Source organism: Scomber japonicus, chromosome 17 (genome assembly GCF_027409825.1).
Source record: "Scomber japonicus isolate fScoJap1 chromosome 17, fScoJap1.pri, whole genome shotgun sequence".
Classification (NCBI taxonomy): Eukaryota; Metazoa; Chordata; class Actinopteri; order Scombriformes; family Scombridae; genus Scomber; species Scomber japonicus.
In genome coordinates this window covers 25307301-25323837 of record NC_070594.1, presented here as the reverse complement: position 1 = coordinate 25323837, position 16537 = coordinate 25307301, and the positions used below count along the sequence as shown (strand labels likewise).

Genomic DNA, 16537 nt, shown 5'->3' with positions numbered 1-16537 from the left:
ATGAAGTGCAGCAGCTGAACAATATTTAGTTTTAGTGTTTAACATTTCAGATCATGTCATTTTCACCTAAATATGTCCAAGTAGTTTCCCAAGTCGCTGTTTACAAAGCCCCTCGTCAGTATTTGTCTACTGTACTCATCTGTATCAGTGACAGCATTTAGCTCTCTAATGGCTTTATTGCAGGTATTAGCATGTGAACTATTGTCTGAAGGTGAATGAACCATGGAGGAAACTGGCGACACTATCTTCGTCACGGTTCAGAAGATCTACTACCCGTTCCTTTGTATCATGGGTATTCCAGGTTTGTCTTGTTTGGTCTTTGGCTCTCCATGCTTGAATGGGCTTTAACAGGACAGTTTGTAGTAATTATTATATATTATTATTTTATTTAATTCTAGAAAATTATTAGAAAAAGGGTGGAGGTTTCTGGCACAACTTCACCTACTTCCACAGTACACGGAGAAGGAAAGAAGTCTGAAGAAGGTCAAAGCTCCAGCAACACTTGTAGCATAGGAGAACTTCATTCACAGAGCTTTGACTTTCTTCATACTAGAAAGTCATTGTCATTATAGTCATTATGGTCCCACAATGAATACATGTAAGTTGCCGTTCTAATCCACATTGAGAAGAGAAGATTGATATCTGCTTCAGTTTTGCAACCCCAAGACAGGAGGCAGAGGAAACTTTTAGCCCAGTTTACACTTGTATAAAATTCCAATATTGTATTAGTTATACATTTTATGTTTTGTATGTACAAATAGAAATGAACTGTAAAAATGAGAAACTGCGGTTTTAGGAGCAGTTAGCTTTAGAGCTAGTCCTGTCCTCATAGCTACAGGTTTGCAGATTGTCTTAATATATATATATCTTTATATCTGTATCTACTTAGCTCTCAAAAAAGTCCTGCACCCTGCTTACTGCTGATACGTACCATATACCTAATGATGGTAGCAGTAAGTGAGACAGTGTATGAAAGTTTCTCTCACTTCTATTCGAGTTGTACTAGCTAGCTAAAATAAAACTTTGTTTTGGAGTTGTTGGAACACATTTAACAGCCCAGCTGTTTCCTCCTATTCTCAGCCTATGCTAAACTAGGCACACAAACCTGGGAACCCCCAAATTTTCCTTCCCATTTTTTATAAATTCAGTTATTACTGCTTCATTACCATTCATTATTTTTATATTAACAAAACATCAAATGACAGTATGTAATGTGAAAGGGGGTCACTCAAAGTGATAAATTATAACAGATTCTGCAGTTCCTCTCAGCTATTTTTATGTCTTTCAGCTCATTGTTTCCCAGTTCCCACTAGTGTACACCCACTGTACACTACCACTCCAGCACCAAAGCAACATATGTTTTAAGGAGTTAGGGGAGGGGGGGGCACTACAACAGAGCTAAAAGGAGAGTAAATACTAGACTAACATTGTCAGGGGGGCAAAAAATGTAAAATGACTGCTCATGCTGCTCTATGTCAGCTGAATGTGACTGCTAACAGGTGACACTATATCAGATGCGTATTCTGCTTGATCCAAAATAAGTGGTCATAGAACAATATTTAATGCAGCTTAAATTGAACAAATAATAATAATTTAAAGTATGAACAGACATGTAAATATCATGTACTAGTCTGAGCTGTACTCTTGTTTCTCCTCCCTTTTAGCCAACCTCTTCACATTCTACATGATCTGCTTCCGTAAATGTGGGATGTCTGACACAGCCATCATTTACCTGAGCTGTCTTGCTATTGTGGACACCTTCTACCTGGTGTGGGTGATCCTTATTGACCTGACTCTCACCTTCTGGCTGCTGCAGCCCTTCTGGCACTCCCACCCCTGGTGTGCAATCCTCGGGTTCCTTCAATATGGATCTCTCAACAGCTCTTCCTGGATCGTGGTGGTGTTCACCATCGAGCGCTACCTTGTCCTTCGCATCACAGCTGCCAAGCAGCACTTCTCCCAGGCTCATGTCACTAAACTGACCTGTGTGGCCATCGTCCTGGTGTCTCACCTGGTTTCTGTGCCAATGGGCTGGATCAATGTTGTTACAAGTGTCAACTTTACGATAGACGGGGAGAATGTAACAATGCCCAGGTGTCGTTATCGTAATGAGACCTACTCCACTGTTATAGTGTGGATAACCACATTCCTCTCAGGGGGAATACCCATTGTGCTGGTTATTATCTTTAACTACCTCATTGGGTATCATCTTTGCCGTGCCAGCAACCTCTTCACCAAGGAGGAACGTCGCGTCATGCATGGAAGGAGCACCAGGGGCATGTTGAGGAGGACCATCCTGCTGCTAGGCACCGTTTCTGTGGCTTTTGTCGTGCTCAGCCTCCCCCGCTTTGTCACATATTGCATCCTGAGGACCGAGTACAACAACGAAAAGTTCAACAGAAATGACTACAACATACCCATCAATGTTGCTGGCGATGTGGCCAACATGCTGCAGAACCTTAACTCCACTACTAACTTCCTGCTATACTGCATGGTCAGCCGGCGCTTCCGGCAGGAGCTAGTCCAGATGGTGACTTGTAAGATGAAGGCACGAGAGCTGGGCTCTATCCTGACCCACACCACCATGAAAGTCTTCACAGTTGCAGATCATAAAGTCTTACTATCCAGCAAGCCAGTGACTGTGGTGCTAACAAATCTTAAACAAAGGAGGAACTAGAAGAGTGGACATATATCAGACTCTAATTATCCTGTAAAGCTGAAAGGTCATAATGACCTGGGAATAGTTGTTTTGTTTAACTCAAGGAGATTATTTTATAAAATTATCCTACTATCCTATCCAATCCTTATTAGCCAACCTAACAGAATGTGAAGCCTGCCTGTTGGTTAGTCCACCACTTTGGACTGCAATATCACAACAATGGGGTGGTGGTGGCTTAAAGGTTAGAGAAGTGAGCTTGTGACTAAAAACTGTGCAAATGTGATCAGGGTGCAAAAGAGAGTCATCCTCAGTGAAACATCCCAGGCTAAATAAAGGTTCAACACTCAAAAGAATTGCCATTAACTTTTTATAGGCATTGCATGGTCTGCAGAGGATGGATCCTAATGACTTTGATAATCCCCTGACTTTTCCTGTAGTACTACCAGTGGATTTCACTCCTCATCCAAAACTGATAAATGACATTAATTGATATACACGTTGATCATAAAAATTGGAATACATATGAGCCAAACTGCAAATGATATTAATGTAATGTATGTCAAGTCAAGTGTGTCGATCCTGATTGTTTTCAATTTATTGCTTAGAGTTTCACAATGTTGTTTTTTCCAATTGTTGGATGAAAATGGGACATGCCACCTTTCACAGAAGCAGTTAAACCTGACTGGCTACAGAATACTTACCTTGCTGGAGGCACAACCTGATTGGCCAGTTGAAGACTTAGTGACATATTATTTGCTTAAATAAGTCACGAGACTTCCTTACTTTGCATGCAAAAAGAGAGGGACAAGCAGTGGGAATACTTCCTGTTTGCCTCAGAACAGGTTTGTGCTGTGGCAGAGGGATCAGCAGTTGTAAGAAAAGGTAGGTGTGCAAGTACAGAGAAGTTCTGCTTTATTCTCTGTATGTGAATGTAAAAAGGAAAAAATACTGGAAACTTTTTAGGTAGTTTTATTTGTTGTTAAGAGAGACATACCTGACATTCCCTTAGATCAGTGACCTTTGTACGAGTTTATAGAGAGCGTGTTGGTACATTCCACTTCAGCCCAGCTGTAAAGGTATCTGTGTCATACCTGTTTAGTGAGAATGAGCCATGTAAAAATTATTTTAACATTAACATTTTAATACTTTTCTTCTACAAACCTACCATTTGCTTTGAGATGTACATTTCAGCTGTACAGGCAGTTTGGTTAAAGTCCATGTTGAATACGTCACGTCTTGAGACTACGGTTGTTTTTATACCATTTGTGCTTCATCAAGACACAGAATCTGTAAGTATCTCTTTAAATCACGCCTGATTAAATTCCTGTTTTCTTTTTCACTTCGCCAGAGGCAACCAAGACAGCCGACATTAGTTCTCAGTAACAAAATGGATTCGTTCAAAGGTAGGAAACAAAACCTCTTCAGACTCACAGCACTCATGAATCTGTCTAATCTATCAAAATATCTTCCCTGATAAAGTGCAAACCCTTTTTGCTCTTGGTTGTCGTTATCAGGACCTTGCCCTCATCAGAGTGTTCCTGTTGAGATGGACGAGAGCATGACATCCTCCAGTCTGGACTTGGCCTGGCCTCACCCTTGCCAGCAGTGTAGTGGAGATACAGTGTCGAGCAAAAGGCAGCCGACCCAGGGGTGTGAGCAAACTGGGGGAGTGGACCAGTGGAGACTCCCTGAGGATTATCACCAGCCTGACCCAAGAGCTGCCATTCACACTGCCCCTGAACCTCACCTCGTCTCCCAAATACACTCAGGACAGATGACACCCCCTAACCCTGCAGGTGTTTGGCCTCATGCTTACAGATATGTGCGGGCACCCCTTGTTGACCAAAGGAGAGGCTTTGCAGGCCCTTCAAACTGGCACCAGGACCACTCTGTGGAGGAAAGCTTGGAGCACCCTCTCCCACTCATGTCTGACGTTAACTGCCCCCACTATATCCCTCCACTACACCCAACACCACGTGTGCCAGCTCAATGTAAGTGAAACATGACACATTACAGATACCTGTTTTTACTGTCAGGGTTGAGTCTAACATTACTCACTGGCACTGAACAAATACAGGTTACATATCTTTTGGTTTTGTTGTTATTTTAAAACACATTTTTAACATATATTTGACTTGTATACTGACACTAATTAAGTGTCATGGGACACCAAATTTCTCCCTTGGGACCAAGACAGATGAATTTATTTTAGGGTAAGGACCTCATTTATGTGAGGTGACCTACCTATTAAACAGAAAGCTGATAAGCATTAGGAATTAGTAATTAAGTGGGCACAAAACACACAGTTTTTACTGTTTTGTTAAGTCTGTAAAAAAGAAATGTATTGGTGGCGTGCAGCATGTCTGCTAATATTTCATATGAAATAAAAGGCCATTAGCTGAACTAATTATATACCTAAAATGGTTTCTAGTCATTCACATAGTTTGTCTAGGTTTTGAAATGTCTGTTTATGAGACCTCTGCCTCCATACAATACAACAGAGATGAATGGATACTTGTTTGTGGTGTTCACAACGTTAGAAATTATAGTTACATTTTTTTAAATGCAACATCTCTCTCCAGAAATACAATGTTGGTGTTACTCTGGAAGTGAGCCCTGGATTGTCCAAAATAATCAGGGAATGGATTGTAGAAAGGCAAACTGTTGCAGTTTTTAAAAAAATGTAATGTTCAATGCTTTTAGTGTGACAGATGAAATTTCATTCACCTCCATTGTTTTGGAATAGAAGCAGAGATCTCAGAGACGAATATCTAAAAAATTTGACAAATAAAACCTAAATTATCTACGACACACAGTGTCAATGGGATGGACTGATCCTTAAAAACAATACCATGTAATATTTGAAAGAATACACATCACTATTTTCATCTTGAAAATAAAAGATTGAATTCATATCAATAAACTCACCTTTGCTCAGTGCAGTACAGTCAGGTTTTGCTGATACAGCCTAAGTTGCTCTGTTAAGACCATTAGCTGATGGTGGATAATGTAAGCTAATATTAATTTTTAGATGGATATTGCTGTACAATAGATATAACTGAGTCACTTCACTGACTTAATAAATGTTGTGCCACTGTTAAGACTGTTTTGATAGGTCATGTACTGCCAGTATGTATCATCTGTTTTTAGTCCCAACAAAAACAAAATCTGTGGAGTTAGCTACTTTGTGCACATTTGTTTATTGGCTTGTGTTTTGGGACATGGGTTTCATACACTGACAATGCCTTATCAAATGGGGTCCATGGTCTAATTTAGTTACCCAGTTTAGGGGTCCTTGATGTGAAAAGGTTTAGAACCACTGCAGCAAGTTAATATGGTAACTGTGTCAACATTGTCATTGTGAGTTGTTGTTAGGATGTTAGGATGCTGAAATGTTAGCATTAGCTCAAAGCCACATTCCACCTAATAACAGCCTTACAAAGCAGCTAGCATTTAGGCTCTTATAGGGTTGGGTCGTTAAGGTTGTCCATACTGTTGAACTGGTGGGTCACACTAACTTAATGAGACACTAACACTATAGTTCACAATACTAATGTGTCTCGATACTTATGTAATAGCTTTACATTCATATTAGTAATATAATCATAATTAGTATATTAATAGTAATTTGGCTGTGTTGACTCAGAAACCTAAATTTGCTTTTTAAATTCTAAAAGTAGGACAAACAATACAACTACATCATAACTGGATTTTTTAATTTGGTTCTTCACAGATTCAATAATCACGACATCTGTGATAGATTATGTTATGAAAGTTGCTTCCCCAACCCTCATTTGGCTTCTGCTCATTGTGTTGTTGAGTCTGACCTCATTACTGCTGAACTGGAAAACATCCAAACTGTGATTTTATGTCTGCTCCTCCATGTCTCTGTGCAGACCGAGATCCAGTGAAGGGGAGTTGTCTCAGACAATGTCCATGTCACCCTCCAGCAAATCCGCCCCGTCACAATTATAATAATTGCCATTATCACGATCCACAAGAGGAGCCTCAGCAGCACCATCAGTCCCGGTATGAGAATGACTCCTGTTCTGTTTGTCATTATGATCTAATATTTTCAGCACTGATTCATATAATACTTTCCACAGATGTCATGGATCACTTGGTTATTTGCCTCCACAGGAATGCCCCCCAAAATCGGCAACGAATCAATGATGTTGCTGTGCCTCCGCCTGTGGCGCCTGCTAGGGACATGCTGCATGAGGTCAGCGTGAACAGCCCCTTCCAGCCAGGTCCAGGACCAGACACAAGGGAGATCAGGAAGACTATCAGTCTCCCTGAGGAGTGTAGTAAGTCTCATTAGTGTCCCTGCGTAAATATACTGTATGCATGTAAAGTTTATTTCTGGTTCTAAGAAATGTGTCTGTTTCATGACAGGGAATGTTTTCATCACATATTCAGTGGACACAGCCAGAGAAATTATTCCTTTCACCAAATTTCTGAGTGATCAGGGATTCAAACCAGTTGTAAGTCTTGCTGTTCCTCCATAGTTTTAACTTCTCAGCGACTCAATACAAATGCTCACACTCTGCCTGTTTTTGATAGATTGACATGTTTCAAAGCACAGTCCGAGCAATGGGCATCACCAGATGGATGGACAGATATTTGAACGATGTAAGTCTAACTACTGAGCAGAGAGTTACTCCACATGTAGTCTTCTGCAAAAACTGACAGCAGGATAACATTTTACAGAAATCGGTCCTCATCATTGTGGTCATCAGCCCCCAGTACAAGGAGGATGTGGAGGGACATGGTGATGATGACCATGGACTGCACACCAAGTACATTCACAATCAGGTGAACTCATTCAACTTTCAAGGCAAGCTAACAGCTCAGGCAGAAATCTCTGCAAGCAGAATTCTCTGCTTGCAATATCGCCCTCCTGTGGCAAGCTTAGGTCATTCCTTCTCCCACATAGGGACAGAAGAATGAGGAAATGCCCATCACAACTTAAAAACAGAGTATTTAATTTCTCAGTTCCACCCAGTGCACTCAGACTCACAGTCCCAGGCTGTGGGACTGGAAATGGTTCCTACATGTCACCAGCAGAGCTCAGAAACCTGACATGAACAGGTGACAAAAAGAAATGTCATTAGAGAAACTGAACTATAGTAGGTCTTACTGTAAGGGCTGTAGATTAATGTCAAAGAATACATGAAAATTGATCATTTGTTGTTCAGTGAGACAATTAACTAGTGTTTACTCATTGACACATAGACAAATGTTCCTGATTTTAACCACACAAAGACCAAAACGTAGTGTAATGATTTTCCGCATATGCAGTACATTGCATTGCCATGTGAAACGACTGTGTACTACTCTAAAAAAATGATAACTCTCGACTCCTGTCGGCACAGATCCAAAATGAGTTCATCCAACAAGGCTGCCTGAACTTCAGACTCATACCTGTGTTGTTTCCCAATGCAACCAAGGTGAGTACAAGAAATAAACACAGATATGAACAGATATTAAATTAAAAGCTTGGTTCAACCAAATCATAAAAATGTGTATTTATTTTTTGAGTTATCCATCTAAACATGACATTTCAAAAATGAAAAAAAAATCAATTAATCAATCAAGGGGGGCTTGTAGAGTGCACTTCACACCCCATTAGTACTAGAAGTAGTTATACCATAGAATAAAATTACTGTAACCCTACTAAAATACTACCTCTCATGCATTATAGTCCATTTCATTTTGTTTTGTGTCTTTGTCACAGAGACATGTCCCCAACTGGCTCCAGAGCACCAGGATCTTCCGTTGGCCCCAGGACACACAGGACCTGCTGCTGCGCCTGCTCAGGGAGGAGCGCTACATCATTCCAGAGAGGGGCACTGACCTCACCCTCACTTTTCGTCCAGTCTGAAACAATACATAAAGTCATAACATGGGGGAAAATGTGACATGAAGAAAAAGACTTAATTTTGTAAAAACCCAAACATGTGGATATGTCTTTGTTTGTTCTGCTCATTCATGATTCATTTTCAACATGTTTTATCACAATCAGATTTAAGACTAAAATGTATGACTAAAATTGCTGACAGAATGATTGGCTGGCTATGTTGGCTGGAGTTGTGTTCAGTGTTCAATCAGAGCTCTTGCTGCTGCTGTATGGGTTGGTTTTAATCATATTTATAGGAGGCATTCAATTAAAGCTGCATTCATTGTTTTTATTTCTGCCAGCAACATAAGCATTCATTTAGAGTTGTGTTTCTTTCCATCTGCTCAACATAAATCCACTATTCACCTTCATTTGAACTCTGTTTTGGTCTCCAACTACATCTGAAAATAAAATAAATGTGTTTTTTTAACTCCAATATGCTACTCCACAACGTTCACCAGCTATTAATGATAGCTAACCTTTTCTACCATTAGCATTGGGATGGTAGTTTACAGTGGTTGTCGTCTGAGCTAGTTACCTGCTTTGGCTGGTATTGGGTTGAGCAAAGTTTGTGGTGATAATTGTATGTGTTTGAGGCTTTCAAATGTGTAGTCATTTCATTCACTTTAACAAGACCAAAAATTCCTAACTAACATATCCGTGAGGCTGTAATTAGGTTCAATGTTCCTTTAAGCTAGCTTTAATGCTAATGTCTACATTGCTGACACGTTCGAGGATTCAAGGATTCAATGAAGGAATTTCGTTGTACTTGGTATGATTGTGCAATGACAATAAAGATGTATCTATCTATTGTCATTGCCGTATGTACTAGACATGGAGGAAAACGAAATACCGTTTACACTACACTCCCACCTAAAAACATAATGTTGACATCGACCCGTGGCTAAGGTATAACCTTAACCACATTCAATTTTTGGAATGTTAACATTTGCTAATTAGCGGCATTGAATACAAAGTACAACTGAGGCTGATGGAAATATCATTATTTTTGCAAGTTGTTTGGTAATAAAGTTTTGGACAGATTAAAATATATTTATTTGAACATTTCATGACAATCCATTCAATAGTTATTGAGGATTTTAATTTAAAACCACAAATGTTAATCTCATAGTGGCACTGGTGTAAAATGTCAACAGATCACAAAAGTTATGAGTCTACATTGTTTGGGAAATATAAATGTTTGTATAAAACTTGTGCGGATCTGTCCGAGTAGTTGTCAAGACAATATTAGTGTTAGTTGCCTTCCTCATGCGTGTCTGTACAAAGATTCATAGCAATCCATCCAATAGTTGTTGAGATATTTCAGTCTGGACCAAAGTGGTGGACCAACATACAGACAGAGCAACATTACCATCCATAGAGCCATTCTGTTTTTAATATCTCAATAGATAAGTTAATATGTATACACTGTAAACTGTGACTTGTCCAGCAGCATACTCCACAGCACACAATCTGTGTATTTCTTAGTATATGGCTCACCAGAAGGTGGCAGCATGTCCCAAATAATAAAACCACTCAGCACTGGTTGATTCTTCATGGCTACAACTGTGATTTCCATTCTACATTACTTTTGTTATTAATATTACATAATTTTTATTATTAATTATTGGAATAAATGCACCATTATAACATTTTTATTATGATTGTGGCTGAAACAAGGAGTTTATGAGGGTCGTGAGAGCAACTATTTGATTAAGGGGCACAGGAAGTCTTACAACGGAAACACCGTTCATATGTGGCACAGTAGCCCCCTGATAAGCCAGTGGTCTGTGGACACCTTCAGCTGACACCTTCAACCCGCAACTTCATCATATTGCCATGTCAATGTGCACACACTACTTCAGTTCTGTCAGGCAACATAAAATGATTTGCTCTCAGCACTGTGTATAAAGGGAACTGTGGTAATGTCCAGGCTTTTATCAGCTCTTGCATGAGGGTGCTTTCTGTAAACACAAGGGCTGCCAGTACCAATAAATCCACTGTTTGTTATTGTTACTGAACCTGCGTGCCACTCCACTCAGCTTTATCTGGTGAGTCCAAAGCAACCAGACACAGATATTGTCCCAAAAAGGGCTGGATCCCCTTTCCATCTACCCTGCAGCTTGTAAATTACACTCCCTACTCTGGCTCATTTTATAATTGAATTCTCTACTTCTAAAGTATTTCCATGACAACAAGCATTTGTCTGATGAAGCAGCCTTTGGGGATCAAAACAACCTTGATTCATGTCTAATGGGAGGACGCTCTTGTCCTATTATTTCTTTCTTTTTTGTTTTCTCATTTGAATGTTTGCATTTTAGATATGAAGATGGAGCTCCTCAGAGGTTCAGCTGGAGGTTCAAAAGGGCACATTAGGAAATGTCAAGGTATAATTTATCCTATTATCTATTCACACCATGTCAGTCAGTTATGAAGAACGCATTCAGTGAAGTTCCCCAGACAGCACAATGCCTGAACCAAGTTTTTGGTAGTTCCTCGTGTCAAAAATGTCTCTCATTTGTAATAAATCATCTTATATAAGCACTATTTTAACCCTCTGATATTAAGAAATTGTAATCTCAATACTTGTATGTGATTTTCTTGCATGTTGAACTGTTTTGACTTGCATATGTTTTTTTTGTTTTGGTTTTTTTAGATCTTTTTTATGCATCCTGTATTTCCTGTGTTGTAGTAATGCTCTGACTTTTAGGGACAATACATTTATTGAATCATAAAATCTTAAACCTTAAAAATCCAATATATTTAAACAGACATGAGGGTCAATTAAAACAAATATAGAATACAAAAGCACTGCATAAACAAGCCTAATTTAAACACAGTGATTTAGTATTGCAGTATGGGGCCAAATCCCACAACACTGGTTCCTGAATATGTCCCATAGTGTAACTTGATATAGTATTTTAGCTGACCCTCCCTGTGTGCTGAATGCTTATATTTGCCTCCAGTTTGCAACACAGACTTTCTTCAAATTTGTAGTTTTCATGCCTGAGCTGAGATAACCCTGATGGCTTTGTCATGGTTTATTTTGTGCGACTTGGCAAAACTCCTCCAGACCCCCAGAGAACAATTTACAGCTGTTTTTACTGACTGAGCAGTACTCCACATTTACCTGTGATGTGTAAGAGTGCCCCTTTAATATACACAATAGACAATCTAGTCCAGGATTGAAAGAACAGCTAAAAGATTTATTTAGAATGTCAAAGCACAATGTATATAATGTAAGAATACAGCAGCACACTGCATGTAAAAGCAACAGTAAGTTCAGATGTTGCTTTCACTCAACAGCAGAACTATAAAGTCATGGATAACCTGCAAAACTGAACAAGTGATGCACCTGTGGGTGGGTAGTGTTGGAGGTGAAGCGTTCATCTAGCGCCACCACTAGGTTGACTTTTTAGTTCTTTATTGAAATATCCCAACTTTTGATGGATTGTTGTGAAATTTGGTACACACACATTCATGGTCCCCAGAGGAACTGTAATAACGTTGAGTGTTATCATTTGTCTAATACCTAAGTTTATGATCATATACCAGCAAAATGAACATATATTGTTGACTGCTGTACACCAAACAACACCAAGTCATATATTCCTTGCATGTAATCCAGTTACCTACATGGCAATAAAGCTGATTCTGACATTTAGTTGTGGACTCTTAACTCCATAAAACCCCACCTCCTCTTTATTCACCTCCACTGACATCACCAGATCATCTAGCCACCCTAAAAACCAGATGACTTTCTATGATGGAAGTGAGTAAAAAATGGCACTTTCTGCATCACACTTTGGGGCTCTGTTCCCATGGGGGCCATCCATACTAAAAATGTATGCACTCAGTGTTCTGTAAAGCACTTAAGATAAAAGCCCACCACCAAATCCTGCATTAAATATGGAATATATAATATTTCTGGATTTGTTTGATGTTAAATGTGTCCCTCATATAGACTCCAGGTATGCTGCTGGCAAACATAAGCAGACGCCTGCTGATTGGTTCATTAAGAAGATCAGGCTCTCACTCAAGGTCAGCACACACTCCAACAGACAGAGGCTGGCTCTCCATTTAGATGAAAATGCTAATGAAACATTTTTCATCATTGGAGAGTCATCGACTGTGATGTCCCCGGTGTGAACCGGACCCAACCAGCTGTTTGGAGAGGGTTATGGCTCTTTCAGTGGAGAGGAGAAAGCAGTGAGCTCAGCACTTCTGTGACTGCTGCCTGCCATGTATAGGCCATTATGGGACTCTGAGTGGAATATTGAACTGTTGGAAGTTGTGTAGGAGGCAAAAAAAAGCTCATCAGTGAAACACCTATGGGTGGGTTTGCAGAGTTGTGAGTCAGGTACTCTTGAGGTTCTGTAAGATGAAAGAAAAGCAAATGCTATCATGCTATCAAGCCTCCAATATGCTAATAGGCTAATATATGACCAGAACAAGTGAGTTCTAAGGTTAAGAGACAGCTGTAACAGTAAAATAATGTTTTAGAGACATTTTGGCGAGCAACCAGCAGAGACTCCAGGACGTTAATGTTTCAGGCCAAGAAACAGTTTGGCACAGGCCTCTCTGTAAAATGGCAAGTTGTTGTTTTAACATGTTTTACACAGATTAAACAAACTAGATATGCTGTTTCCCCTTGTTTCCAGTTTCTGCTGAGCTAAGCTAACCAGCTACTACATCCAGCTATGCAATTTCTGCACAGACAATCTTCTCATCTCACTGTTGATAAGAAAATATAAATACAAACTATTCCTTTAATCAACTCACTCTATATAATTGATGTGTGATTGTAGAATACAAAGGATTACATGAGACTGTGTCCACATGTCTACAGTATTGATGCTTGTGTATAAACTTAATCTTAGCTGCTTCTATGAAACATAACTGAAGCTGCATTAAGATATGAATAGCATCAGTATTCAAGAAGGTGCAGTGTATCAGGGTTAATTAGTGGTGAGCTCACAGTGATCACACTGTACTTCATGGTAACTTTGTGTTAATGCAATATTCCCATTTGGACTCACAGTGTGTTACATATTCCTGTTTCATTTCATGGACATACTTACTGGTCTTCCTGTGATGTCTTTTTGTTAGATGTATTAATGCATGACTTTTTTTCTTTAACCCAATGACAGGGAACTATTTCAGCCAATAAGAAACGTGTTCCTAACAAACGACCAATGGGAAAGTGATGCTCTTCAGGTCTCTGATCTGGGTCTGGTCCTTGTTTTGATGCTGCAGTGGCAAATGAGGTGAAATGCTGTCAAGCTACACATAGTGTTCCATAAACTGTTTCCGGTTCCGAAGTTAAGGGGCATTTTGTTACAAAATAAAAGTCGCCTAAGGGTGACAAAGACTGGGCGCAGCTTTACACACATCTGTATTCAGTACATCCAGCTTTCAGACCCAAGCAAAGAACACAAGTGTAACAAGTATTTCACAGCCATTTTTTTTTAATTTGTAGGATCCAAACATATTTAACTTATAGTGTAATTCTATCTATCAATCTATCATTCTATCATTCTATCTATCAATCTCTATGTCATGTGTTATCTGCCAATCTACATATATGAGGTTATTTTTTATCCTTGCAAAGGACGCAAGCATTTAGATCATGAAGACAGTTAAATACCCAAAATACAGTCATGGTGTATTTTGTTTAGAAAGGACACTTCAGTCTTTGATTAAATCCTGCCATTATGTTGGTGCACAAATGCTACATGGAATCTGTAAAAAATCCTGTATCGACAGTTGTGTTAACATTACATTTTCAATCCATGAACTTCCTTTCTTCCTTCTAAAATGTATTATTATTATTATTGTCATTATCATGTCTTTTAGTATTAGTGATCAGTCAAAGTCAGAGACTGATCACCTCTGGCTGGATCACCTGAATGTGGATGCCTGATATTATGAGGCCTGAAACAGTCAGTGAACCCAGGGGACATCTGGGTCCCAGTGTATAGCCTATCATACACTGTAATGTTAGGCTACGTATGGATATGTACAATGGAATTCATTAGATTTTGATTTGAGAACACTTGGTTCACATATTATTTGAAAATGTTATGCATAGAGTATTTATTGCTGATGATGGTAATTTGATGTGTCATCACTATTACACTTTTTATTTTATCTGATGACTTGAGGTTTTTGATTTGTTTGTTTGCTCACTGAAGTGAGTGATTAAAAAAAATCATGTGAAGTATGTTCAAATGGCAATAAAGTAATCATTTTTGGATATTCATTTTTGATCCAATCAATAACTGAGTTTTACGGTTCACGTTTGTGTGCTATTATTTTGAAAAGACCAAACAGGATATTTTGACATCACTGGTGACTTCACACAGATTTTGGTTTGCACAATTTGCAGCAGACAGTGGTTGAGGACAGCAAAATACCACAAAACATCTGTGTATCCAACCCGATGCTTTTAGATTATGTTTCGAAGGAAAAGCTCCAAGAAAAACATGAACAGTCTCCTGCTGGTTTAATACACTCATGATAGAAATGTGCAGCACCAAGCAGCAGGTCTGCACGCTAATTTGGAGACACTGGCAATTGCCCTGCCGGTCTGTATGATCAGTATAATCTATATAATCTATAACTACTGCCAGCAGTCTGTGTCAGACACGAGCCTTCCAAAATAAAGGTGGTATTTTGTCGCTGGCTCTTTGTAGCACTCCGCCCGCGGCTTTTATTCTGAAGGCTGTAGTCGGAAGTTGTGTTCTCTTGCATTCTGACACTTGACAGAAATTAGCTAACATGGACTAGCCTGTTATGGAAGAAGACGGAGCTCAGCAGAGCGGCTGTGAGATCAAACGGGGCTGGCTGGGACTCGTCTGAGGCGTGATTTGGAAAGATAACGCTACCTACCGGAAGCCCGGGGAGCGTCTTCCTGGCTGGAATCAAAAACACACAGAAAGCTAAAAAAAAAACAAAAAACAACAGGACAGCCACAGTTAAAACAAGTACAACATGGAGCCGACAGCAGCGGACCGTCGGAGTGTTACCCGCCGCCGTTGAGTGCAGCTCTCCGCGGCTGCAGCTGGACCTCACCGGGGGCAGCTCGGCGAGCAGAAGCCCCGGGAATCTTTGTTCAGCCTTTTTCTTTTTTCATGGGACACAACCGGGCTTCCCCTCCGCTTCGTCGTTGTTTTTCAGCCGTGACAGCACACACCTTGGCTGGTATCGACCGGCCACGAGGTCCTCGCATTTTATGGACTCCTAACAGTGGTGTTTTTTTGGCTTTTCTGTCGGTCCCTCTCTGACCGACGAGGCAGTCATGTTTGCCGTGCGCATCGTCACCGCAGACTACTATCTGGCAAGTCCCGTTAGAGACCTGGACGTCTGCTATTCTCCATTCAGGGAGAGCGACGTGAAGAAAGTACCGGTGGTGAGGATATTTGGAGCAACACCCGCAGGTGAGTTAACTCTTCTGTTTCTTTATTATTAAAGCTAATGGTGGCTGGGCTTTCTTCACAGCCCACCACGCGGCATGTTACGCCGTGGCTGCTGTTTGGACACACACACACCGACACACCAACACACTAACACATACATATACGACCGTACTGTGTTATTAAGAGGAACCCCAGCGGGTATAGTAAGCAAAATGACAACAGGAAGGTGATAAGGGTGTTGACACATGCACCGCTGTTGCTTTTTGCATGCAGGCTGTCTGCCTGCGGCGGTGGGAGTCCTCTGCTTCTCCCCCCTCCTCTCCCCCATCTCCCTCCTCATACGGCTCTGCTTTGTTTTCCCCCACCGCTGCATCATCATGGCACGGTGGTGGTGGTGGTGGCGGCTCCTATCCCTCTACCTGGCACATGTGACATGCAGCGTCCACTCTAATCCATCCCTTTATGTTGGTTTTATTGTGTTTATTGCAACCTGTGGAGCGTGTCCAGGCTTGACTACAATATGCTTCCATCTCTTCCAGGTTTTCATCATTTTTTCAGTGT

The 16537-nt window shown here is 40.3% G+C and overlaps 3 protein-coding genes across 3 annotated transcripts in view; all 3 read left to right on the top strand.

Moving 5' to 3' along the window:
- The first annotated feature begins 222 nt into the window (after window positions 1-222).
- Window positions 223-2677, top strand: LOC128376884 (probable G-protein coupled receptor 139). Its single transcript, XM_053336739.1, has 2 exons — window positions 223-301; window positions 1665-2677. Exons 1-2 carry the CDS (start codon window positions 223-225, stop codon window positions 2675-2677), a joined length of 1092 nt encoding a protein of 363 aa, XP_053192714.1.
- A 1369-nt stretch (window positions 2678-4046) lies between these two features.
- traf3ip2a (TRAF3 interacting protein 2a) lies at window positions 4047-8624 on the top strand. The gene is made up of 9 exons (XM_053336738.1): window positions 4047-4062; window positions 4174-4650; window positions 6556-6688; window positions 6800-6966; window positions 7055-7143; window positions 7223-7291; window positions 7370-7474; window positions 8035-8109; window positions 8397-8624. Exons 1-9 carry the CDS (start codon window positions 4047-4049, stop codon window positions 8541-8543), a joined length of 1278 nt encoding a protein of 425 aa, XP_053192713.1. The 3' UTR covers window positions 8544-8624.
- A 6748-nt stretch (window positions 8625-15372) lies between these two features.
- The window catches only part of rev3l (REV3 like, DNA directed polymerase zeta catalytic subunit), a 79746-nt gene continuing 78581 nt past the window's right edge, over window positions 15373-16537 (top strand). The window contains exon 1 of the mRNA XM_053336785.1: window positions 15373-15997. Within this exon, the coding sequence (XP_053192760.1) occupies window positions 15859-15997 (139 nt within the window). The 5' untranslated portion in view covers window positions 15373-15858. The remainder of the gene's footprint in view (window positions 15998-16537) is intronic.